The sequence below is a fragment of the Coffea eugenioides genome, unplaced genomic scaffold (genome assembly GCF_003713205.1).
Source record: "Coffea eugenioides isolate CCC68of unplaced genomic scaffold, Ceug_1.0 ScVebR1_497;HRSCAF=1184, whole genome shotgun sequence".
In the NCBI taxonomy this organism is placed as follows: domain Eukaryota; kingdom Viridiplantae; phylum Streptophyta; class Magnoliopsida; order Gentianales; family Rubiaceae; genus Coffea; species Coffea eugenioides.
Window position 1 is genome coordinate 1 of NW_020864339.1, and position 23,032 is coordinate 23,032.

General features: G+C 38.5%; 4 protein-coding genes, 1 non-coding gene and 1 pseudogene across 5 annotated transcripts; 4 read left to right on the forward strand and 2 right to left on the reverse strand.

The window, feature by feature from the left end:
• Positions 1–8: 8 nt before the first annotated feature.
• On the forward strand, positions 9–3,125 carry LOC113758415. The gene is made up of 5 exons (XM_027301277.1): positions 9–549; positions 676–850; positions 964–1,078; positions 1,665–1,745; positions 2,817–3,125. The coding sequence occupies exons 1-5, from the start codon at positions 18–20 to the stop codon at positions 2,892–2,894; spliced, it is 981 nt and encodes a 326-aa protein (XP_027157078.1). The 5' UTR covers positions 9–17; the 3' UTR covers positions 2,895–3,125.
• Positions 3,126–3,984: 859 nt separating this feature from the next.
• LOC113758410 (protein NRT1/ PTR FAMILY 2.7-like) lies at positions 3,985–6,454 on the reverse strand. Its single transcript, XM_027301274.1, has 4 exons — positions 6,349–6,454; positions 5,971–6,188; positions 5,153–5,691; positions 3,985–4,822 (listed from the first exon to the last, which is right to left on the reverse strand). Exons 1-4 carry the CDS (start codon positions 6,452–6,454, stop codon positions 3,985–3,987), a joined length of 1,701 nt encoding a protein of 566 aa, XP_027157075.1.
• A 1,797-nt stretch (positions 6,455–8,251) lies between these two features.
• LOC113758411 (protein NRT1/ PTR FAMILY 2.7-like) lies at positions 8,252–10,349 on the forward strand. Its single transcript, XM_027301275.1, has 4 exons — positions 8,252–8,360; positions 8,503–8,720; positions 8,823–9,352; positions 9,461–10,349. The coding sequence occupies exons 1-4, from the start codon at positions 8,252–8,254 to the stop codon at positions 10,296–10,298; spliced, it is 1,695 nt and encodes a 564-aa protein (XP_027157076.1). The 3' UTR covers positions 10,299–10,349.
• Positions 10,350–12,355: 2,006 nt separating this feature from the next.
• On the forward strand, positions 12,356–14,120 carry LOC113758413 (annotated as a pseudogene).
• A 3,763-nt stretch (positions 14,121–17,883) lies between these two features.
• LOC113758416 lies at positions 17,884–17,990 on the reverse strand. The gene has a single exon (XR_003466729.1). It is a non-coding gene; the product is annotated as a small nucleolar RNA R71 (small nucleolar RNA).
• A 762-nt stretch (positions 17,991–18,752) lies between these two features.
• Positions 18,753–22,548, forward strand: LOC113758414 (the record flags this gene model as incomplete). Its single annotated transcript, XM_027301276.1, has 5 exons — positions 18,753–19,161; positions 19,276–19,358; positions 19,623–20,403; positions 20,743–21,448; positions 22,076–22,548. Coding segments are annotated over exons 1-5 (2,452 nt in total), but the record flags the coding sequence as incomplete, so codon positions are not given.
• Positions 22,549–23,032: the final 484 nt, after the last annotated feature.

A 23,032-nucleotide genomic window follows, 5' to 3' on the forward strand; every position in this document is an offset into this window, starting at 1 on the left:
CCGGGATTGAGATTGCAATGCAAACAAGAGAAGCCACAATAGAAGCAACTAGTGGGGATAATATATCACAGACTGGAGATGATCCAGAGTTCTTTGCTGACAGCAGTGTGCCTACGAAATGTTGCATTGACCATATTTCAGTTGTGTGCGATCACTCTGCTACAGATGCTAATTGTACTGAAGAATCTGAACAATTGCTATTGTCTAATTGCTTCACATTGGTTGAAGAAGTTTCTGGGCTCAAAAATAAGTTGTTTCCCAGGGATTCCTCATATGAGGAAACAACTGAATCTGCAAAATCCAAAGAAAGTAATGTTTTGGGAAGTGGGGATGCAGTTATGGTAGAATTTGAACATTGCGAAAGTGAATTTAGAAGCTACAAAGAACTTACTGATGCACCACTTCGAGCTTGTGATCATGGTAATCATAAATTTAATGGTGATTTGAGCATTGAGGAAACTAAACCGAGCTGCACGGAGATTGAGCCTTCATCTGAGAAGTGTGAGCTTTCCAGTGGAAGTCAGACTAGGCACTATATTGAGCTTGGAGGTACAATGTTCTATCTCTAACTTTATTAAGTTTGAGCATGAGTTAATGATTGCATTCGAATTGTAAAAAACTGTAAATCAATTCAAGAATTTTTGTGGGATGACATTTTGGGTTGGCTGGTTGAAGGAGGTCTGACATCACCCAGAAGCGTAAATCAGTCCATTGGAGTAATTGATAGCGCCTTAACTGATGAAATTAAGCCCGAAGTTTGCCAGGACATGGATAGTCTTGTGAAGGACACAAAATGTGATTTGAAGACTTCATTGTGCCAGGAACAGGATGGAAATTCAACTGCAGCAATGTAAGTTGCAATAACTAATTTGCTTTCTGGTTAATTTGTGATTATGGGCACTCAGTGTGATCTTGTTAAAAGTTGGTAATCTATTTCTCAATCTTAAGAGGTCTCTCTTGCAGTGGCAGCAATAAAGCTGTGAGCAATTCAGATAAAACAAATCTTATAATCTTTCCTCCAAGAAATGCAGTTCCATTTTCTGATGAATGGTTGGCTGCTGTTGAAGCTGCTGGAGAGGTAAATTACTCTTGGTAGCCATTTGGTGCTTTGGACGTCAATATCTGGCAATGGTTGGCTGCTATTAGTAACCTAGCTTTCATTGGTACCTGATGAAAGTTTTGACCTTATTTTGATTTGCATTCTGCCTCATTATTGTGCTTTTGCCATATCATAATATGTACTGAACTATTACTGTTCAATTAAGAACATGCACCCTTTAAGCATAACACTTGTTTCTTCACGACAAAATAGTCTTAACCTACAGAAGTTTCCATATTTCAACTAACAAGTTACTCCTATTTATTTTTTGTTTTGAAATTGCATAAATAATAGAGTGTGGTTCAATGGTAATACACATCATTATGGTTTTGGGTTTTAAATTGTCAAACTAAAGCGTCTCTTGTTGTTAACTAATAAAATAGCGCATCACAGTGACTCAAAATCATAGTCAGGCTAACTCATTCTCTTTGAGTTGTTTATTCATTTTCTTAAGTTCACCTTATCACCAATCTTATTGTGCACACGTACGATCTTGAGAAGTTGCTTGATTATGGCAATTAAAATTAGGCTTATAATATGAGTTCACATGAAGAGTTCTTTACAGGAAATTTTGACCGTGAAAAGTGGTGCAGTGCAAAATTCTCCACCAGACAAGTGTTTACCTGAACCTAGCCCATGGTCTCCGGTATGTCACCCTTCTAACATTGGTTTTGTCAATGGTTTAAGTGAAATCTTTCCCATTTTGAGTCATAACATACTAACACTAAAGCCTAACTTCTAAAGGAAGCATCTTATTGATGTCTTGGTGTTTTGAGATGCATTCACTTTTTGACTTACTATTAGCTCTTTTCTTTACGACTGCAAAAATATCTGGAGTTGGAAACATGTAAGTTTTAGGCATTGTGCTCTCATAATTTATTTTCTAATGGCAGTCCTGACATTGCTGAAGGTTGTTCTCTCCTCTGTGTCTTGAATGTTAGTCTTTAAACTTGGATTTTCTGTATAAAAAGGCTGAAAACACTAGATTATCATGAATTTTGCCTTTTCTTTAGATTTCTAGTTTGGTTGGCATGCACTTTTGTCTGTTTTCTCTTAACATCTCAGCTATGAAAATTGAGAACCCTTTTCGCATGTTATACTCCTAAGGCGTCCTTATTTTGAACTTTGACTCAGTTCAAGTATTTCTGTAGTCAATTTACTGTATTATTGCCATTTGAGTAACCTGCATCCCCTACACAAAGCAAACTAGGAAAAGAAAAGAGTGCTATAGTTTTTTAAAACTGTTTGAGTGGTTTCTGTTTCCCGGACAAGTATCTTGTTTTTTAAAACTGCAAGCATATATCAACAGACTGAATTGGAACTTTCTTTGGCTACCTTTGTATTTGAACTGCCTATCTTTCCTAGATTTGGCTTTGCGTCTTCGTGTGGTATACTAGTACCTTGGTGGGCAGAAATGCTTACACATTTATGAGTCCTTACTCTGTTACACTGCTCTAGATTTCATTCACATGCCAGAGCCCATGGAACCAGAGTTCCATTTACAGCAACAGCAAAAGAGAAATGAATAATTTGTCATTCTTCCTGTTATTTCCTATGAGATTTTAGTGCGCTGATGACTTGTTTAACAGATATTAAACTCTGAACAAACAGAAAAGTTTGAATTAAAAGTTTAAAGGGGATATATTCTGCTGCACTAGTCTTTCAATTCGACCAATTTCATTACCAATTCAAATATCAAATGTTTTGTGATTTTCAGGTCAAAAAGAAAAGCAACGCCATCGGGCCATATGACTGTACAAAGTTCACCAACAATTTGTCCTCTGATCCTCAATAATCAGCTAGGTCTGAATTTCATTTTTTTTTTAACTGGAAAACTAGTATTAGATAGTGACTAAAAGATGATATTAGATCATTTTTTCAGTGCTTAGTTCCTGTTTCTTCACCTTTGTTAATGAGGTAATTGTGCCTGTGGCTACTGCTGCTTGTCACTGATCAGGATTCCAGGTTAAAGGTGTATTATTCTCCGCCAAACTAAGAATCAAATCCTATTTTCCACTCTTAAACATCCTTTTTCCCCTTTTCTCACCTTTTTTTTTTTTTTTACTTTTGATTGCATTAAACGATATTTCATGTTGCAAGTATTTTCCAAACTGATAAAAGCAAACTCTAGCTTCCCTTCCTCATTCAAAACATTGTTCGTGCCTTCATGGTCTGCATCTGCAAACATCCCTTTCTCTTCTTTTGTCTTTTTTATTTGTTGTTGCATTAATGGAAATTTGATTGATGTTTTTAATTTGAGATTTTGAATCATGAGCCCTGAGAATGTCTGATTCCACCACAATTGAGTTTCCGTCTAGAATAAGGCATCCATAGTTTAGTGCAGCAAAGGCGGGAGCAGCAAAGGTCTAGCAAACTTGATTTTCTCTGGCGTATAATGATATTTCCTTCAGAAAAAAAAGCCAAAATTTCATTAGCTAGTGAGTCTGGAAGTTCGAATTTTGTAAACAATCTTTTCATCACAAGTAAAAGATCTGGTCTTGAGATAGTTATTTGTTTGCCAACAATTCCTTCAAATATTTTACCATCTTTCCCTGCAAAACCAAATTCAAATTCCACCGTCTTGCCCCGAGATTAGTTGTAACCGTGGAGCATTCTCTCCAGTTATTAGTTAAAACTAATCCTCCTCTGTGGTGCATATCGTTTCTTCATCTTTCATCGTTAGTCAGATCAAATTAATACCGTAAAACAGTTTTCAAATTGATTAAGTTTGAAATTCTTGAGATATGAAATATTAAATTATAACCCAGCAGGAAAAAGGTAAAAAGAAAGCAGCGTCATCTAATCTTTGGTTTGTATTGATCCTGGATTAAGGTAAACACAAGTATGGAAGTAAATCATCTTCGTTAGATATTGACTTTTATCCTCTACACAGTAGACTCATCAGTTACCTTCACCGTTTCAACATTTTGGTACTTGTAAAAGTACGAACATACAAGATAATAACAGAAGTTGAGACCTGCTAATACACAAACCAGCCAGTACACATTATCTAGTCTCCCTTTGTTCAAGTCATCTGGCAACCACCCTCTTGTCCTTCGGACAAGATCAATCACAGCATTGCCCAGATAGTAAGCAATGCCCATATATAAAGCTACAGCTGCAGTTGATGTGCTTTTCAGCGAAGCAGGGAATTCTTGGTAGTAGAAATCAATTTGACCAGGGAAAAAGAATGCTTCTCCAATGCCTGCGATAGCTAGTGGTGGCACAAGCCAGAATACTGACATTGGTACCACGGCATTATCCTGGCCTTGAAGGTCATGCAATCGCGCAATCTTCAGCCTTTTGGCCTCTACCAGGGCCAAAACAGCAAGGCCAACAATGTCTAACAAATGGCCGATCCCAACCCTCTGGAGAGGCCTGACGGGATGGCCAGTGAACTTCTCCCCCAGGGGGAATAAGAACCGGTCCAGGAGGAATACGGTAAAGCAAGTTGGCATCAAAGTGAAGAGAAATACTGAACCCGCAGGAATTTGGAAATGTGGTCCGAGATGACGGTCCATTGCAAGAGCCTGAAGGACCGATAGACTCCCCAAAATAACGAGTGGGGTGGACAAGAAGAACCCCGTGGACCATAGTGGGAAAATTTTGATTATCCTTTTGAAATCTTCTACATCTTGCACTGTACATAGTTTCCAAGGTTGTCTGGTGGAGCCATCTGGTTCGGTTTCCCCTTCTGCTCTGAGTGCTGCGCGGTTTAAGAACCTGTATTTTTTTTTTTTTAGAAAGCAATTAATCAGCTAATTCGAAAATTGAATTGCTTTATCTGAAGAAGTCAAAGGTAGAGGACTAGTCGCGCCCGTTTGGCAAGTGAGTTTTTTGGGTGTTTGTTTAAAACTTTACTGTAGCTTACTCTAGAAGTTTTTTAAAAAATTTTTGAAGTGTATTTTTTTTTTAAATATTTTAAAGTGTATAGTTTAAAAACTTTGAGAAATTTTTTGAGGTTATCGTAGTTAAAATTTTTAAAAAATTTGTAGCAAACAAACTTGACAAAAAACTTGTCTTCCGAACAAGGCTATTTGATTGTACACTTACTTGAAAAATTTTGAGGGAAAGGTAGTCACTTTGTAGTCTGCTGTGTCTGGCCCTTGAAAATAGTCTTCACTTTTCAGTGAGAGCACCATTTTCCTTTTCCTGAAAGATGCAACAATAACACGAGCCAAACGAACAAAAGGGCTACCTTGTGGCTTGAGGTGATGATAGAAACCGCTGCCAGCTAAGAATATTGCCAATGCAAATATATTTGCGGCAACACAAATCCCAAACCCCAACGTCCAACTAACACTGTTCTCAATATACACAATGAGAGTAGAGCTTATACCAGTGGCCATGTACATTGTAAAAATGTACCAGTTGAAGAAAATTCCTTGATGCTTTGGTTTATCAAACTGATTTGCTCCCATGGATCCAATAGTGAAGCGTGTCCCTGCCATCCCTATAGATCCTAGAGCTAAGCCGATATAAAGAACTGCAAGTTGGACTTCTGATGGATATTTACAGAGGTTCGATCCATTTTCACAATGTGGAGGTCTCAATTTACTGATTGCTGCTGTCAGGACTATTATCAATAGGCCCTGCAAATTGAGAAATAGTTCTTTCAAATCTGATCAAGTTAAAGAAGCTTATTAATCTGTCCACCTGCAACTTACAGAAAAAATTAAAACAAAAAAATCTGTTCACCTTCAATTCATGTTTATCGAGAAGCTTAGACCCTTAATATTTGATAAAATGAAAGTGCAGATCAACATCAGATACACAATCGATCAAGTTAGCTTGATCTGGAAATCAAGAGTCTAAAACAGAGATTGATTCAGTCACTAAGATGATAGAAACAAGAAGAGAAAGTTCCTGACCAGGGATGAAATGAGAGAAGAAATCCAGATGACGGAGTAACAGCCCGTAAATGAGTCAGCAATGATGGCTGCAGCAATTGGAAGTATTGTGGTACAGCCATTAACAACATTGAAAATTTTAGCGGCACTAATGCTTCTGATGTTGAATTCTTGAATCAGATATACAATAAGGTTGCCAGTCAGTCCTCCAAAAGCAAGTGCTATACCTGCCACAGTTGCTGCTTTATAGAAATAGCTCTATGTTAGAGCATCTAGGCAAACAATTATGCTACTGGTGAAATGATACTAATATCTGGAAGTTCATTATCTCCGGAGATAGGTAGAGTGCAGAATGTATTTAGCCGGTCGTTTTATAAAGAGAGGAAGAGAGAAAATGACCTATAGTGAACGGAAAAGTGGTCCAACCGCCTTTCTTGCCCCCGCTGGAAATTGAAGTAGGCTCAGGGTCTTCTCCATTAGCAGAGTTGAGCACTGTCCTGTCCATGGTTTTGGAAAAAGGACGGCTCAAATGTTGTCACACTGTAAAGCTCTATCTATAGTGGTATATTCCTGTTGGATATATATATATATATATATGGATATTTTCTCAAAGATTTGTATGTTTTACTATCTTTACAAGTCTCCATTCAAGTATTCAATACCTCTGCCCCACGAAAACTGGAAAAGGGGAAACACTTGCATACATGAATATGGACTGCTCTCCCTCGTGTTGATTAAGCAAAAAAAAAAAGTCAGCATCCTCGATTATACATTGTTTAGGGTTGTGTTTTCTTTAGGGTGGTTGGATTATGACATGTCTAGAGACTGGATTAGTACCAGAATTCGAGGAGTGGAAAATTGAAGAATGTCAATGAATTTGGTCACCTTTGATTGCCAGGGCAAGCATATTTTTGGAATTTAGCTGTGACATTAGCATTAAGGATTCAGAATCTTTTTTCTTCACAGAAGTACAGGTACTCGTCAGCTCTTTTTTCTTCTTGCTCTTTCAAATATCAGACGGGATAATCTATAATTAAAAACTAGTATATAATATTCATGTGACAGAAACAAAATTCCTTTTTGTATAATCGTTTGGTCATCTGTCAACCGGTGCCTAAAGAATATATGTATAAGCTGATGCAAGAATCAAGACTTTTAGTACCCCAAGTTGCTGATAATATAATATTACAATCATTGCTATGATGTGCAAGCAGCAGTTTTGCTTCTCCAGTGAAGCGCTTGGTTTTAAATTGCAACTTGTTCGAAAATGTCCACTGCTGACCGTTGCAGGAGGACTGTTATATGTTTGTAGTAGGTATGGGTACCTATCCTATCATTTAGGTTGTTTTCAAGGAAACTTAAGTGGTGGAACCAAACTGTAAAATAACCCATTTTTATCTGAAACTAGCCCTTCAATCCTTCTGTCTTTTTTTTTTTTTTGCCCCCTCGTCTTCATGCTAAGAGGATCAGGCTCAATGAGGGTTGAAAAAAGAAGTTAGCAGCTTCAAAGTAAACAAGTTGGGTTAGTAATGGGCTGATACAGATGAATGGCCTGGCGGGGGTAGCTGGAATGCTGGATTTACACATCTATTGATGTGGTAGGTGGCAGAAGAATAGTGGTAACACATTAATAATCCAATTATCAATTATCCCTTATAATTATCCTGAGTGCCTTCACACTTACCTGGAGAAATGACTCATGACTTGACCAGAATCAATGGTAAAAGAAATCCGAATGGTTTTGGCCCATTTGCTTGCTTCTAGGTGAGGCGGAGCAATTTTGATTATATCAAAGTTGATATACATGGTTATTGAGAGCACGTTAAGGTATCCTTGACCTATTTACTTTGCCTGATTCTCCAAATTTCGGAGGCGGCTCAGGATATTAACAACCTTCAATTATCAATCTTCCAGCTAGTACTAATTTCCGCGTATGTCTTAATCCAAACAACTACTACAAGATTCCAAGGAAAACATAATCCAATTTAAAAGAGCCGACGCTTTTTCTTATTCATCACGAGGTAGAGCCTACTATTGACTATAATTATATTGTCATATTATATAGGGTCTGCGTGTTGATTTTTTAATTTGTTTTGCAGTTTTCGTGCAGAAGAACTGTTGAATAAGATCAGATTTTTTTTTTTAAATTCATTAAGTAGAGACTTGTAAGACCAAGGAGAAGATACAAACATCCGAAACAATTTCCAGCATGCAAGTAAGTTTACAGTGGCCTTGACTTCTGCAGTAGTACTGCTGTAGTAGTGACTCCGAAAAAGATTCAGGAACCCTCTTCCCCAACACCATGGACAACAGAAAAGCAGAGAATTCAGCAGAAAGACAAGACCCCGAGTCTAATTCCAGTTCCAGCAGATCCAAGAAAGGCAGTTGGATCACCTTTCCGTTTATCATGGGTCTCTTTCTTTTCTCTTCCTCTTTTTTTTTTTTTTTCACACGAGCTTCGCAATTACTAGCACATATATAGAATTAAGCATCAAACAGTAACAACGTAATAGACTAAAAATGACATACAGGCCACTGTTTTTCATATGGCAGCTACCGTGGTGGGTACATCACTTGCTTTTGGAGGACTGACTTCCAATCTGATTGTGTATCTGATTCAAGAATTCAATATCAAAAGCATCAGTGCTGCCGAAATTTTTAATGTGGTTAATGGATGCATCACCATATTTCCCATTGCTGGAGCCATCATAGCTGATTCTTTTCTTGGATGTTACTCTGTCATCTGGATTTCATCTTTAATCTCATCCCTGGTGAGCAATATTTCTAGCTTTGTTCTAATCCCTATGTTTTCTTGATCTTTTTTGTGGTCCTCTTTATATTGATTCTAGCAAGAATTGGTGCATGTTTTGCAGGGCATGTTGATAATAGTTATGACAGCAGCACTCAATAAATTGAGACCTCCGCAATGTGAAAATGGATCGAGTCTCTGCATAAGCCCGTCAGGAGTTCAACTTGCAGTTCTTTATATCGGCTTAGCTCTAGCATCTCTAGGGATGGCAGGTTCACGATTCACCATTGGACCAATGGGAGCAAATCAATTTGATAAACCAAAGCATCAAGAAATTTTCTTTAATTGGTACATTTTCGCAATGTACACAGCCACTGCTATAAGCTTGACCGTCATTGTATATATTGAAAATAGTGTGAGTTGGGCATGGGGTTTTGGGATTTCTGTTGCTGCAAATATAGTTGGATTAGCACTATTTTTAGTTGGCCGTGGTTTCTACCGCCAGCTAAAGCCACAAGGGAGCCCTTTTACTGGCTTGGCTCGCGTTGTTATTGCAGCTACCAGGAAAAGGAATTTGTTGCTCTCCCAAAACACTGAAGATTATTGCCAAGACCCGGAAACAACGACCTTTGTCATGCCTACAAAATTTTTCAAGTAAGAACCATTACCACCTTAAAATTGAATTGCTGCACATATTATCCATTCATTTTTCACCTAAATTTGTTGAAATTTAATTAAACAAAACTTTACCACGAATTATAGGTTCTTAAACCACGCAGCACTGAAAACTGAAGGAGACACCGATCTAGATGGCTCTATAAAGAAACCGTGGAAGGTTTGTACAGTGAAAGAAGTAGAAGACTTCAAAAGCCTAAGTAAAATGCTCCCAATATGGTCAACTGCTTTACTCGTTTCCCCCCCACTAGCCGTCCAACTGAGTATGACAGTCATCCAAGCTCTAGCAATGGACCGTCATGTAGGAGCTCATTTCAAAACTCCAGCTGGTAGTGTTCAAGTCTTCATATTCCTATCGACTTGCATGACCATTTTCTTTCTAGACCGATTTCTATTCCCCATGTGGGAGAAGTTCATGCACCGAGCCATCACGCCTCTCCAGCGGGTTGGGATTGGCCATTTGTTCGATGTTCTTAGCATGGCCGTTTTAGCCCTGGTGGAGGCTAAGAGGCTAAAATTGGCGCGAATGCACCACCTGCAGGACCAGGATAATTCTGTGGTGCCCATGTCAGTCTTCTGGCTTGTGCCATCCTTTGCTCTTGCTGGTATTGGAGAAGCATTTCATTTCCCTGGACATATTTTGTTTTATTACCAAGAATTTCCAGTATCCTTAAAAAGTACATCGACCGCAGTTGTTGCCTTGTCTATCGGTATTGGCTTTAACCTGGGCAACGGATTGATTAATGCTGTTAAAAAGACAACAGAGTGGTTGCCTGATAACATAAACAGAGGTAGACTAGATAATGTGTACTGGCTGGTAACTATCCTGGGAGGCCTCAACTTCTGTTATTTTCTTCTATGTTCCTCCATGTACAAGTATCAAAATGTCGAAAAGGTAACTGATGATGCTGTAAATGAACAATGAGAAGATGTAGTTTCCACCATGCATTGGCATATTCATAGAATAAGTTGATGATCAGGGATTATGTTTTGGCTGTAGCTACATTCTGTATCTGCAAAGCACTTCAAAAATTTAAGAGAAGTTACGATAACAGTTTGTGCAAAAGTCAAGAGTTACGCAATTCAATCAGGACTGTTTAAGTAATAGAGGAATTGAACAATAATTGAACTTGCAAACAACGAATTGATTAATTCCTTCATTCAATATGTCATTTTTTTTTCTCCTCCTCCTCCTTTCAACGTGTCTAGTTATAAATAATTCCCTCCAATAAACTATTTTGCATCGCGGTAATTTAGGTTTTAGGGTTTAAGGGAGTAATTTTTCTTGTGATCTTTTTCCCATTGAAACTCAATAAAGTTCAACTATGCTTCAGGAAACAAAGATGAAAATGGTCTATCTTCTGATCATTTCGAGGGATATCCATAGTTTTTGATTTTGTAACTCCAACATAGCCTTTTCATAATTTTCATAAAGAATAACCTGTTCATATGAATTTGTGAAAGATGGTTGTCGTTCCCTTTACTCCATTGGCTCGTAAGAACGTTTCTTTAATACTTCTAACAACCTAGAGGATATTCTACACATCTGACAGAAACAAAAACCTTTGTACATAATCGCCTGGTCATCTACCAACCGTCGCCAAAGCATATATCAGTGGGATCCCAAGTTGCCAATGAAATGATATCACAATCAGAATCAGTGTTAGAATGATGTACAATCAATAATTTTGCTTCTCCAGTGAAGCTCTCAGTTTAAAATTGCAACTTATTCCAAAATGTCAACTGCTGACCATCGCAGAAAGGATTATTGTACTTTGTAGTAGGTGTGGATACTGATCCTATTCTTTGGGCTCGTGATTTAAAGGGGGAGATAAAAAAATCTACCTGTGAATCTGCGATGCATCATATATATTCCTGAACCTCGTACTTCAATCCCGTCGAGTAAATGAGCTCTCTTTCACATTTTTTCTTTTGGAAATCCTGGGTAGTTTTTTATCTGATTCAGTAATTTTGTTGATAGAGCTGTTGTAGTGCTTAATGTCCAAATATGGCATCTTGAAAGCAGGAGTCGATATGATGAGCAAAAGAGAGACATTGACGAAATGAAAAAGTGATCCCGCTGCCTTTCTTGGCCCTGGAGAAGTAGATTAGACTGGGCTCTTCCACTGTGTTTGTCACACTAAAATTCAATCATTAAGCAAAAAATAAATAAATAAATTACTCCATAAAATTGCGTTCGTACCTATACCTGATCTTTCTATATACTCCAACTCTACATAAATCATACTACTGGTCAAGTTGCCTTATGTGTATATAAAGTAGTACTCCCCGAAACTGAAAAATAATATACTCCTCGTAGCGAATTTCAAAGTTTACCAACTGATTGGCAACCTGTCTTTTTCTCAAATTAAATAAGTAAAGATATTGACAAATAACCTTCAATTTTGAGTTCTTCCAGCTAGTACTAGTTTGTAGAGATGTCTTAGTTCAAATAACTCTGGATTTCAAGAAAAACAATATCTTATGTTAAAAAAGGCCAATCTCTTGTCTTACTTAGCATGAACGAGGAAATATTATAGACTAATGAATACTATATTATCATACGCGAAATGTGACTGAATTTTTTTTTATCCTAGTTTTCGTGCAGAAGAACTGCTAAATAAGAGCAGCTTTTGTTGTTAAATGAAAATTTTGAGATCAAGGAGAACAAACAAACATTTGAAACAATTTTTAGCATGCTTGTTGTATTACATTGGCCTTGACCGCTGCATTAATAGTAGCACCATGGACACAAATGTTCAGAATTCAACAGGTGGACAAGATCCCGAGTCTAATTCCAGTTCCAGCAGAGCCAAGCAAGGCGGGTGGATCACCATTCCTTTCATCATGGGTCTCTTTCTCCAATCCTCTTTTCTCACCAGCTTGAAAAGATTGAAGCATAAATCTACATAAGTGTAAGCATTTGAATTTAATAATAATGAGTAGGCGATATACTTACTGTTTTTTCACATTGTAGCGGCCATGGCGGGCACATCACTTACTTTTGGAGGATTCACTTCCAATCTGATTGTGTTTCCGATTCAAGAATTCAACATCAATAGCATAAGTGCTGCTAAAAGCTTTAATGTAGTTACCGGCTCCACCTTCATTATTCCCATAGCTGGAGCCATCTTAGCCGATTCCTTTCTGGGATGTTACTCCGTCTACTGGATTTCTTCTTTAATCTCATCCCTGGTGAGTGTTTTTCTATTTTTTCTTTTCCTAATGGCCTATGTTTTTTTTTTTTTCAAGTCCCATTTACATTGATTCTGGTAAAATTTGCTATGCATTTTGCAGGGCATGTTGATACTAGTCATGACAGCAGCTGTCAAAAAATTGAGACCTCCGCAATGTGAGAATGGAGTTGGCTTGTGCATAAAACCGTCAGAGAGTCAATTGGGAGTTCTTTATATCGGCTTAGCTCTAGCATCTCTAGGGTTGGCAGGAACCCGATTCACTGTTGGAACCATCGGAGCAGATCAATTTGATAAACCAAAGCATCGAGGGATTTTCTTTAATTGGTACATTTTCGTAATGTACATATGCACTGTTATTAGCGCCACAGTTATTGTATATATTCAAGATAGTGTGAGTTGGGCATGGGGTTTCGGAATTTGTGTTGTCGCAAATACACTTGGATTAGCACTATTTGTAGCTGGCACTGGTTTCTATCGTCGTTTTAAGCCACAAGGGAGCCCTTTTGCTAGCTTGGCTCGTGTTATTGTTGCAGCCACCAGGAAAAGGAATTTGTTGCTCTCTCAAAACGCTGAAGATTATTGCCGTACCTACAAAATTCTTCGGGTATGAACCACTGATGTTAGGGTGACATTCAAAATTTCAAATAATATAAACGGCTTGTTTGCAATATTTTCCACCAATTGTTAAGAGTCTTAGAGAAAGTTAAGCTAAATTTCTTTGGCGTCAAACCAATTTGACATCTAATCATGTGTAATGTTACATCTCAAAAACTACAGGTTCTTGAACTGCGCAGCGTCGAAAACTGAAGAGGACACAGACCAAGACGGTTCCATTAGGAAACCGTGGCGGGTGTGCACAGTGAAAGAAGGGGAAGATTTTAAAAGCCTAATCAAATTGCTACCAATCTGGTCAACTGCTTTGCTCGTTTCTGTCCCTCTTGCCATCCAATTGAGCATGGTGGTCATCCAGGCTCTGACGATGGATCGTCATATTGGACCTCATTTCAAAATTCCAGCAGGTACCGTGCCAGTCTTCCTATCAATATCCACTTGCATCACCATCTTTTTGATAGATCGACTCCTGCTCCCTCTATGGGAGAAGTTCACATACCGCCCCATGACAGCGCTCCAGCGAGTCGGGATCGGACATGTGCTCGACGTTCTTGGCATGGGCGTATTAGCGCTGGCGGAGGCAAGAAGGCTGAAAACGGCGCAACTGCATAACCTTCAAGACCAGGACAACTCTGTAGTGCCAATGTCGGTCTTCTGGCTTGTGCCATCACTAGCTCTTGCTGGTAGTGGAGAAGCATTTCTTTTTCCGGGTCATATTTCATTCTATTACCAAGAATTTCCAGCATCCCTAAAAAGTACATCAACTGCAGTTCTTGGAATGTCTATTGGCATTTCCTTCTACGTAAAAGAGAACGGATTGGTTGCCTAATAACATAAACAATGGGAGACTAGATAACGTGTACTGGCTGGTCACTATTCTCGGCGGCCTTAACTTTTGTTATTTTCTTCTATGTTCCCATGTACAAGTATCAAAATGATGAAAAGGCAACTGATGCTTCTGTAGACGAAAGAATAAGACGATGCTTTGCTGCATCTTGGAAAGCATATATACGGTTCTATTTTCTGTTGCAGTTTCCCTCATGTTGTATTGAACTTTTTCATAGAATAGCTGACGACCTGGAATTATTTTCTTGGCAATAAAACTATGAAAGTATAGAGCAAAGTCAAGGGCTAACGAGATTTTAAGTGCTAAAGCACTTCAACTCAAAATTCCTATTCGAGTACATTTTAAAATTTTATAAGTCAATGGCTATGGCTAGTATTTCTTCTTCTTTTTTTTTTTAATTTATGGGCCATAAAATTCTGTGATAGCCGGGGTTGGATTTGGGTCAAAAATTAGTAACTTCTTGTTTAAAGCCAATTAGTTGTAGTTGTTAGATTCAAATTCGTTTACTAGACTGGTGTTCGTGTGTAGTTCTGAATTCCCCTTATCTACACCTTGCTAATATTTCATTTATGATTCTCTTAGTTTCTATCACACTAAGGTTCTGTTTGGATTGCTATTTTTAGAATTTTTGTAAGAAAATATACTGTAACGATTTGATATATGAGAGGTAAAAGAATAATTGAAAAATATGTTCACGTAAAATATAAAAAAATTTTGGCAGAAAATCACAATTCAAATTTTGACATCACCACCTTTAATTCTATGCTTCACGAATCCCCAATTCCTTCCTCTATTTCTCATCTTTGGCACTTACATATTCACATTTTTTCTTTTGGTTTCTGTAACAACAAAATAAAATTGGTTAAACAGCATTCTTTTTTCTTTTTTTTTTATTATCAATTTTATACTGCGAAGAATAAGGAAGTTCTATACTTGACCGGGGGGGGGGGTTTTAATTTGATTATGCATGTGATGGTAGAACCCATTGAAGAGAAGATACATTTTACGTACATAAGTCGTGGAATGTTTGCCCTACCATAATGAAAATAAAAATATAAGAAATATGACGAGTTTGGCGTTTGGGTCGAGAATGTAGATGTAGTCTTCTTGTCTTGGATTATCAGCTTTTTTTCATCTGGATCATTTGGTTTATTAACGCTTTCAAGTAGACTAAGGTTCCATTTGATAAAATTGAATTTGAATTGTGAAGTTTGAATACTGAAACAGTTAACTTGCTAAATTTTAAGCATTGAAAAGAAATACATGAATGTTTGAATTTTAATGCTAAATTTATTTATACAGTTTGATAAATATTTATAACTGAATGCTTAATAAGTTTAATTTGACAATTTTGCCCTTATATCTTTTCATTCAAAAAAGAAATAGAACCTATGATTTAATTAACTTAAAATTGTTAGGCATGAAAATGACAATATTTATTTTTAAATCAAATTAATATAAAAGATGAAATATATTATATGAGGAGTATGGAGAAGATGTGAAAGTCATTTGAAAGTGAGAAAAGAGACGCAGAAAATCGTTAGATAGAGAATATCATGTTGTTTAATTAGATAAGAATTTTAAACATAATTAACAAATAAGAGTAGATTTGGTAGATAAGATAAGATAGTTGAAGTAATTCTATTGGTTCTTATATGAATTAAGCGTTCAGTTAGGATTCTTGTGCTGAAAAAAATAAATACAAATTCAGCACTATTTAACAAGTTCAGTGATAGGGTGTTAATTGTTAGTAATTTTATTGTTAATTCTCCTATTTATCCTTGCCAAATATTGCTTTAATTGTCAATATATATTTATATTTGGTATTTGGATATAATTTCAGAAAGTGGAGCAGAAAAGTGCTAAAAGGGGACCTTCTTGAGAAGATTTCTCCACACGTGAGAAGCTTTCCACAATCAGCCCAAATTGTGCAAACCAACGGAATTGCTGATGAAGAGTTGCCTTCCTATTATTAAGTCCTGGCAAGTCCACTAACAATAAGAAATCAAAAGGAGACAATTCTGCGGGGACCACGTAACATTGATTTAGAAAATGTGTTCTTCTTTTGGGAGATGTACTCATTAGCCATAGGTGGACTTTGATGATGAAAGTAGCTTTTCTATTTGCTTCCTACGTAACTAGTTCTCTTATGAAACTAGTGCAGAGGAGAATGAGAAGCTTCATAAGACATTAGACTAGTTTTAGTTTTCTCTCCAGGAAGCTCCGTAGGAGGATAGAGGTAGTTCTTGGTTTTCAGAGGAGGAGTTCTTCCTTCCTTGTTGTGTGGTGTGCAACTTTTCTTAAAAGAGTCTAGCGAGACTCAAGTTTCTTCCTAAATTCTTAGTTAGTTATTTATGTATTTGATTCCATTTAAATTGCGTGAGAATTTTATCATGAGGCGTGACTAATCTTCTCCTCTAGTCAAGGATCAACGCGAAGACGCAGTTCCAAATATCTGTGAGATCTAATTAATTTTACGTGTTCCTTAATTTGTTAATATTTGCATGTTTTCTATTTTAATTTCCATGGGATTATTTTGTTAATTGGATATCAAGGGCCCGATGTGCAATTTGACTTATTAATCTCCTGTCAAATTAATCAATTAAATCCGTAATTGTTTAGTTGGTTAATATTAGTGACAACTAGTATTTTCACATACTAGGGGAACATGCAATCTGATTTAAATAACCCTCGTAGCGTGTTATTAATTTGGGTTAGGCTTTTCTAGTTTTTAATGCAATTAGGAAATTAATTCCTACGGTCGTACCTAGGAGTATTTCCTGGTTAGGGGTAATCAACGGTCGTACCTTGGTTATCAATAAATTAAGGAAAAGCTGGTCGTTAGATTTTATCGGCGACTATAACTAACCTATTAATAAAATTAAGTGAACCTTCTTTGCATCAATGATCGGATGAATGGACTGTGTCTGCGTAGTTGTATCCTTGGCTAGAATTTATTTATCATTTATTTAATTGCTATTTACAATTGTATTAATTAATTATTTATTTTTGGTTAATTATTTTTAGTTAAATTGTTTAATTATTTATTTTTAATTTCATTTTGATAAAAATCCCCCGTGTCTCGAATTTAAAAAGAATCAAATTTTTTCCAGTCCCTGTGGATTCGACCCTACTCACTACTATACACAGAAAATTCATTTTTTCTCGAGTAGGTATTTATTATTGCACAGGCTCGACACCTGTCAATTTTTTGCGCCGTTGCCGGGGACTGGCGTTAATCATTTGTTTCTTTTTAAGTTCATTTTTTTTCTGGTATTTTTCTAGTTTATGCCTCGCTCTTCTCGTACAGGCGAATTAATTTTCGACCCTGAAGTAGAGAAGACCGCGCGTAGAACGAGGAAAGAAACCAGGCGGCTCAGGGAGGAGCAATACGATATTGCACCTCAGGAACTTGATCCAGAGGTTGAGCCGACAAATTTGTCTGGTGACAATTCAAGTGATTCAGACCAAGAGGAAGTCACTATGGCAAATGCACGAACACTAAGGGAGTTGGCTGCTCCTGATTTAAATCAGCAGCCCTTGTGCATTACTTTTCCACATTTAAATGATGACACTCCCTTTGAACTAAAATCTGGTCTAATTCATCTCTTGCCATCTTTTCATGGTCTACCAGGTGAGGAGCCCTACAAGCACTTGCAAGAGTTTGACGTCGTTTGCAACAGTATGAAGCCTCCGGGAATTACAGAAGAGCAAATAAAAATGAGGGCTTTCCCCTTCTCTTTGAAGGATCCGCGAAAGACTGGCTCTACTACCTACCGCCTGGTAGTATCACCACGTGGGATCAATTGAAGAAAAAATTTCTGGACAAGTACTTTCCGGCGTCTAGAGCTGCAAGCCTAAGAAAGGAAATATGTGGTATCAAACAACACCCAGGCGAGTCACTCTATGAGTACTGGGAGAGGTTTAAGAAATTGTGCACCAAATGCCCTCAGCATCAGATAAGTGAGCAACTGCTCATTCAATATTTCTATGAGGGGTTGCTTTTCAGGGACAGAAGCATAATCGATGCTGCAAGTGGAGGGGCGTTAGTGAACAAAACCCCTCGAGGAGCATGGGAGTTGATTGAAGGGATGGCTGAGAACTCACAGCAGTTTGGTTCAAGAGAGGACATCCCGACGCGTAGGGTGAATGAGGTGGAAACGTCCTCTATCCAACAGCAATCTCCGAATTAACATCTTTCGTAAGACAATTAGCTGTGGGGAGTGCTTCACATGTCAAAGTGTGCGGGGTATGCACTGCCGTGGGTCATCCTACGGAAATGTGTCCAATGGTTCAAGAAGAAACTGCTGAACAGGTGAACATGGCTGGCCACGCGCCCGCGCCAAGAAAGCCGTACGACCCATACTCAAGTACCTACAATCCTGGTTGGAGGGATCACCCCAACCTTAGTTATGGAGGAAATAGGCAGTCTAACTTTGTGCCAAATAGACAGCAAGGACACCAACAGCAGTACCATCATCGCCCACCACCACCACCACCACTTTCAAACTCAAGTCCGTCCATGGAAGAGATGATGAAGCAATTACTTGCTAATCAACAAAAGACGGATTCAGACTTGCAAAGTATGAGGAATCAACTGGGACAGGTGCAATCATTGCAAAATCAAATGAATCAAATGGCTATAACAATCAACCGGTTGGAGTCCCAAGTTCAAGGAAAGTTACCATCTCAACCTGAGGCAAATCCAAAGAATGTAAGCGCAATGACCTTAAGGAGTGGCAAGGAAGTTCAAGGACCCGAACCGGTGATTCCTAAAGACAAGGACGAGGAACGGATTGAGAAAGAATTGGAAGAGGAGGGCACAGACAACAAAAATGCAAAGGTACCCTCGAACCCAATTCCTACAACTAAAACTAATCCACCTCCCTTTCCTAGCAGGTTAGAGAAACCAAAGAAGCAAGACAAGGAAAAAGAGGTCTTGGAGATCTTTCGCAAGGTGGAGATCAACATACCCCTGCTGGATGCGATTAAACAAGTACCCAGGTACGCAAAATTTTTGAGGGACCTGTGTGCCAACCGCAAGCGGTTGAAGGGGGATGAACGAGTTATAGTTGGGGAGAATGTTTCAGCAATTCTACAAAGGAAACTTCCACCAAAATGCGGAGATCCAGGTATGTTTACTATTCCTTGTAGGATAGGTAATACTTTGATTGGAAAGGCCATGTTAGACCTGGGAGCCTCAATTAATGTCATGCCAAAGTCCATTTATGCTTCCTTAAACTTAGGCCCTTTGAAAGAGACTGGGATAATAATCCAATTAGCTGACAGGACCAATGCATACCCTGACGGGTTGATTGAAGATGTTTTGGTAAAAATTAACGAATTGGTTTTTCCAGCTGATTTTTATGTGCTCGACATGGAGGATGAACACTCCCGTGATCCGTCACCTTTGTTGTTAGGTAGACCCTTTTTGAGCACAGCCCGAACCAAAATTGATGTTAATAAGGGTACTTTGTCTATGGAATTTGATGGTGAGATTGTTCACTTTAACATCTTTGAGACCATGAAATATCCATCCGATTCAAATATTGGCTCTGTTTTCTCGGTAAATGTTATTGACCATGCTATACAGGAGGTTTTTGAAATTGAAGGCAGGGATGAACTAGAGGTCGTCCTGACCAGGCACTTTGAGTCCGAAACGACCTCTAGGGTAGAGTTGAGTGAAGAGCTTAAATGCGTGATTGGATCGTTGCAAACATTACCAACCACGAAGACAAGGTATGATCTTGCACCGATTTTCATACCCGAACCTCACCAAAGGTTACTTCCATCTGTGGTGCAGGCACCTGTCTTGGAACTAAAACCACTGCCGAAACACCTAAAGTATGTATACTTAGGTGAAGGGGAGACACTTCCAGTGATCATCTCCGCGGGTTTATCAAAGGTTCAAGAAGAGAAACTACTTCGAGTTCTTAGGGAACATAAGCAGGCGATAGGATGGACCATCGCCGACATCAAGGGAATTAGCCCTGCGGTGTGTATGCACCGAATTCGACTCGAGGAGAATGCTAAACCCGTACGGCAAGCTCAACGGAGATTAAATCCTCTCATGATGGAGGTCGTAAAGAAAGAGATTTTAAAACTGCTGGACGTTGGAATTATATTTGCAATATCAGATAGCCCGTGGGTAAGTCCAGTACAGGTGGTCCCGAAGAAGGCAGGGGTGACAGTGGAATCAAACCAAGAGGGTGAGCTCGTACCAATTCGAAAGCCCACCGGATGGCGACAGTGTATCGATTACCGAAAGCTAAATGCCGTCACGAAAAAGGACCATTTTCCCCTCCCTTTCATTGATCAGATGGTGGAGCGATTAGCATGTCGAGCTTACTATTGTTTCTTGGATGGATTTTCAGGTTATTTTCAAATTGCCATCGCACCCGAAGACCAAGAGAAGACTACTTTCACCTGCCCATTTGGGACATTTGCATACCGAAGGATGCCATTTGGATTGTGCAATGCACCTGCTACCTTCCAAAGATGCATGGTAAGTATTTTTTCAGAATATGTTGAGAAAATTATTGAGGTTTTCATGGACGATTTCAGTGTATATGGTGAAAGTTTTGAAAACTGTCTAGATAACCTGAAATTGATCTTAGTAAGGTGTATAGAAACTAATCTCGTGCTTAATTGGGAAAAATGTCATTTTATGGTTGAACACGGGATAGTTTTGGGTCATGTTGTATCATCTACAGGTATTGAGGTTGATAAGGCGAAAATAGATGTTATATCTACTTTACCTTACCCCGCGAGTGTGCGGGAAGTTCGTTCCTTCTTGGGTCACGCAGGTTTCTATAGAAGGTTCATCAAGGACTTCTCGAAAATTGGAGCACCCTTGTTCCAACTTTTGCAAAAAGATGTATCCTTCGAATTTGATGAAACATGTAAGGGGGCATTCAATAAGTTAAAGGAGTTATTGACCACCTCACCTATTATCCAACCCCCTGACTGGAACCTCCCATTCGAAATCATGTGTGACGCCAGCGACTATGCAGTGGGTGCGGTATTGGGTCAAAGAGTAGGAAAGGCAGCTCATGCTATCTACTATGCATCTCGAGCCTTGAACGGAGCTCAATTGAACTATTCAACCACCGAAAAAGAGCTTTTAGCAGTTGTTTTTGCCTTAGAAAAATTTCGATCTTATTTACTTGGTGCTAAAGTTATTATTTTTTCTGATCATGCAGCTTTGCGGTATTTGTTGACAAAAAAAGAGGCAAAACCGCGATTGATACGGTGGATATTATTGCTACAGGAGTTCGACCTGGAGATCCGAGATAAGAAAGGGGCGGAGAATCTGGTAGCAGATCACTTGAGTCGAGTACAAGTCGTCGAAGATGACATCCCATTGAGAGAAGCATTCCCCGAGGAGCATTTATTTTCTATTAACTCATCTTTACCTTGGTGTGCAGATATTGTTAATTTTCTAGTCACTGACAAATTTCCTACAGGATGGCCTAAGGCAAAGAGAGACAAGTTGAGGAGCGATGCAAAGTTCTACATTTGGGATGATCCTTACCTCTGGAAGCGGGGTGCCGATCAAATCATCCGTAGATGTGTAAGTGAAGTTGAATTTCAATCTATTATAGCCTATTGTCACTCTTTTGCGTGTGGAGGTCATTTTGGACCGAAGAGAACAGCTCGTAAGGTGCTAGAGAGTGGATTCTATTGGCCAACTCTATTCAAGGATGCCTACTCATTTTGTAAGTCATGTGATAAGTGTCAAAGAGTGGGTAATATCTCTCGTAGGGATCAAATGACTCAAACCCCAATGATTTTTGTTGAAATTTTTGACGTTTGGGGCATTGATTTTATGGGTCCTTTTCCTTCTTCCTTTGGTTTTTTGTATATATTGCTTGCTGTAAATTATGTTTCGAAATGGGTAGAAGCAAAGGCCACCCGCACTAATGATTCCAAAGTGGTTGCAGAATTCGTTAAGTCTAATATTTTTGTTCGCTTTGGGATGCCGCGAGCAATTGTAAGTGATCGGGGTACTCATTTCTGCAACAAAAAGATCGCTGCAATTTTTAGGAGATATGGTGTCTTGCACAAAGTCTCTACATCATACCATCCTCAGACAAATGGTCAGGCGGAAACATCGAACCGAGAGATCAAATCAATTCTAGAAAAGATGGTCCGACCCGATAGGAAGGATTGGAGTGTGAGACTAGATGATGCACTATGGGCATATAGGACAGCATACAAGACACCCATTGGCATGTCCCCTTACCGATTGGTATTTGGAAAGCCATGTCATCTCCCGGTCGAGTTTGAGCATAGAGCATTTTGGGCGGTCAAACAATGCAACATGGATATCGAGGAAGGCGGAATTCAAAGAAAGTTACAATTACTAGAGTTGGAAGAAATTCGAAATGAAGCATACGAGAATGCAGTGATCTATAAGGAGAAGAATCAGATCTTTCATGACCAACAGATCTCTAGGAAGACATTCGTCTGTGGGCAAAAAGTTTTACTATACCACTCCAAATTGAAACTATTTCCAGGTAAATTACGTTCTCGTTGGATTGGCCCTTTTGTTGTGACTAATGTCTTTCATTATGGTGCAGTAGAGATCCAAAGTTTGAAAACAGAGAAGAAATTTGTGGTGAATGGTCATCGTCTCAAGCCGTATTATGAAGGATTTCCAATTGAACGGGTGGAGATGATGCAACTGGAAGACCCGATTTGCTTAGTTTAAGCAAATTCTGGACTCCGTCTAGCCAAAGACGTTAAAGAAAGGCGCTTTTGGGAGGCAACCCAATTTTTTTTAAGTTGCTGTTACTTTGGAGTGATTTTATGTTTAAAGTATAAGTTTGAGTAATTTTGTTATTTTTCATTTGTAGGTTTTGGAAAAGTGACCAAATGAGGCAAAAAAGGCGAAATTTGATCAAAGATCTCAATACCTCAAATTCAGTAATTGTGGTTTTTGATGCATTAAAGAGGTTTAGAATGCATGTATAGATCATTTTACATATGCGTGAATGGTTT

What these genes read in the sequence shown, in the direction of transcription:
- LOC113758415 (XM_027301277.1), top strand. Translation starts at nt 18, where the DNA reads ATGCAAACAAGAGAAGCCACAATAGAAGCAACTAGTGGGGATAATATA. An exon ending in GCACTATATTGAGCTTGGAG is followed by an intron (nt 550 to 675) that starts GTACAATGTTCT and finishes GGCTGGTTGAAG; the next exon opens with GAGGTCTGACATCACCCAGA. An exon ending in CTGTTGAAGCTGCTGGAGAG is followed by an intron (nt 1,079 to 1,664) that starts GTAAATTACTCT and finishes AGTTCTTTACAG; the next exon opens with GAAATTTTGACCGTGAAAAG.
- LOC113758410 (XM_027301274.1), bottom strand. Translation starts at nt 6,454, where the DNA reads ATGGACAGGACAGTGCTCAACTCTGCTAATGGAGAAGACCCTGAGCCT. An exon ending in CACTTTTCCGTTCACTATAG is followed by an intron (nt 6,189 to 6,348) that starts GTCATTTTCTCT and finishes TCTATAAAGCAG; the next exon opens with CAACTGTGGCAGGTATAGCA. An exon ending in CTTCTCTCATTTCATCCCTG is followed by an intron (nt 5,692 to 5,970) that starts GTCAGGAACTTT and finishes CTCAATTTGCAG; the next exon opens with GGCCTATTGATAATAGTCCT.
- LOC113758411 (XM_027301275.1), top strand. Translation starts at nt 8,252, where the DNA reads ATGGACAACAGAAAAGCAGAGAATTCAGCAGAAAGACAAGACCCCGAG. An exon ending in CACCTTTCCGTTTATCATGG is followed by an intron (nt 8,361 to 8,502) that starts GTCTCTTTCTTT and finishes TTCATATGGCAG; the next exon opens with CTACCGTGGTGGGTACATCA. An exon ending in ATGCCTACAAAATTTTTCAA is followed by an intron (nt 9,353 to 9,460) that starts GTAAGAACCATT and finishes CACGAATTATAG; the next exon opens with GTTCTTAAACCACGCAGCAC.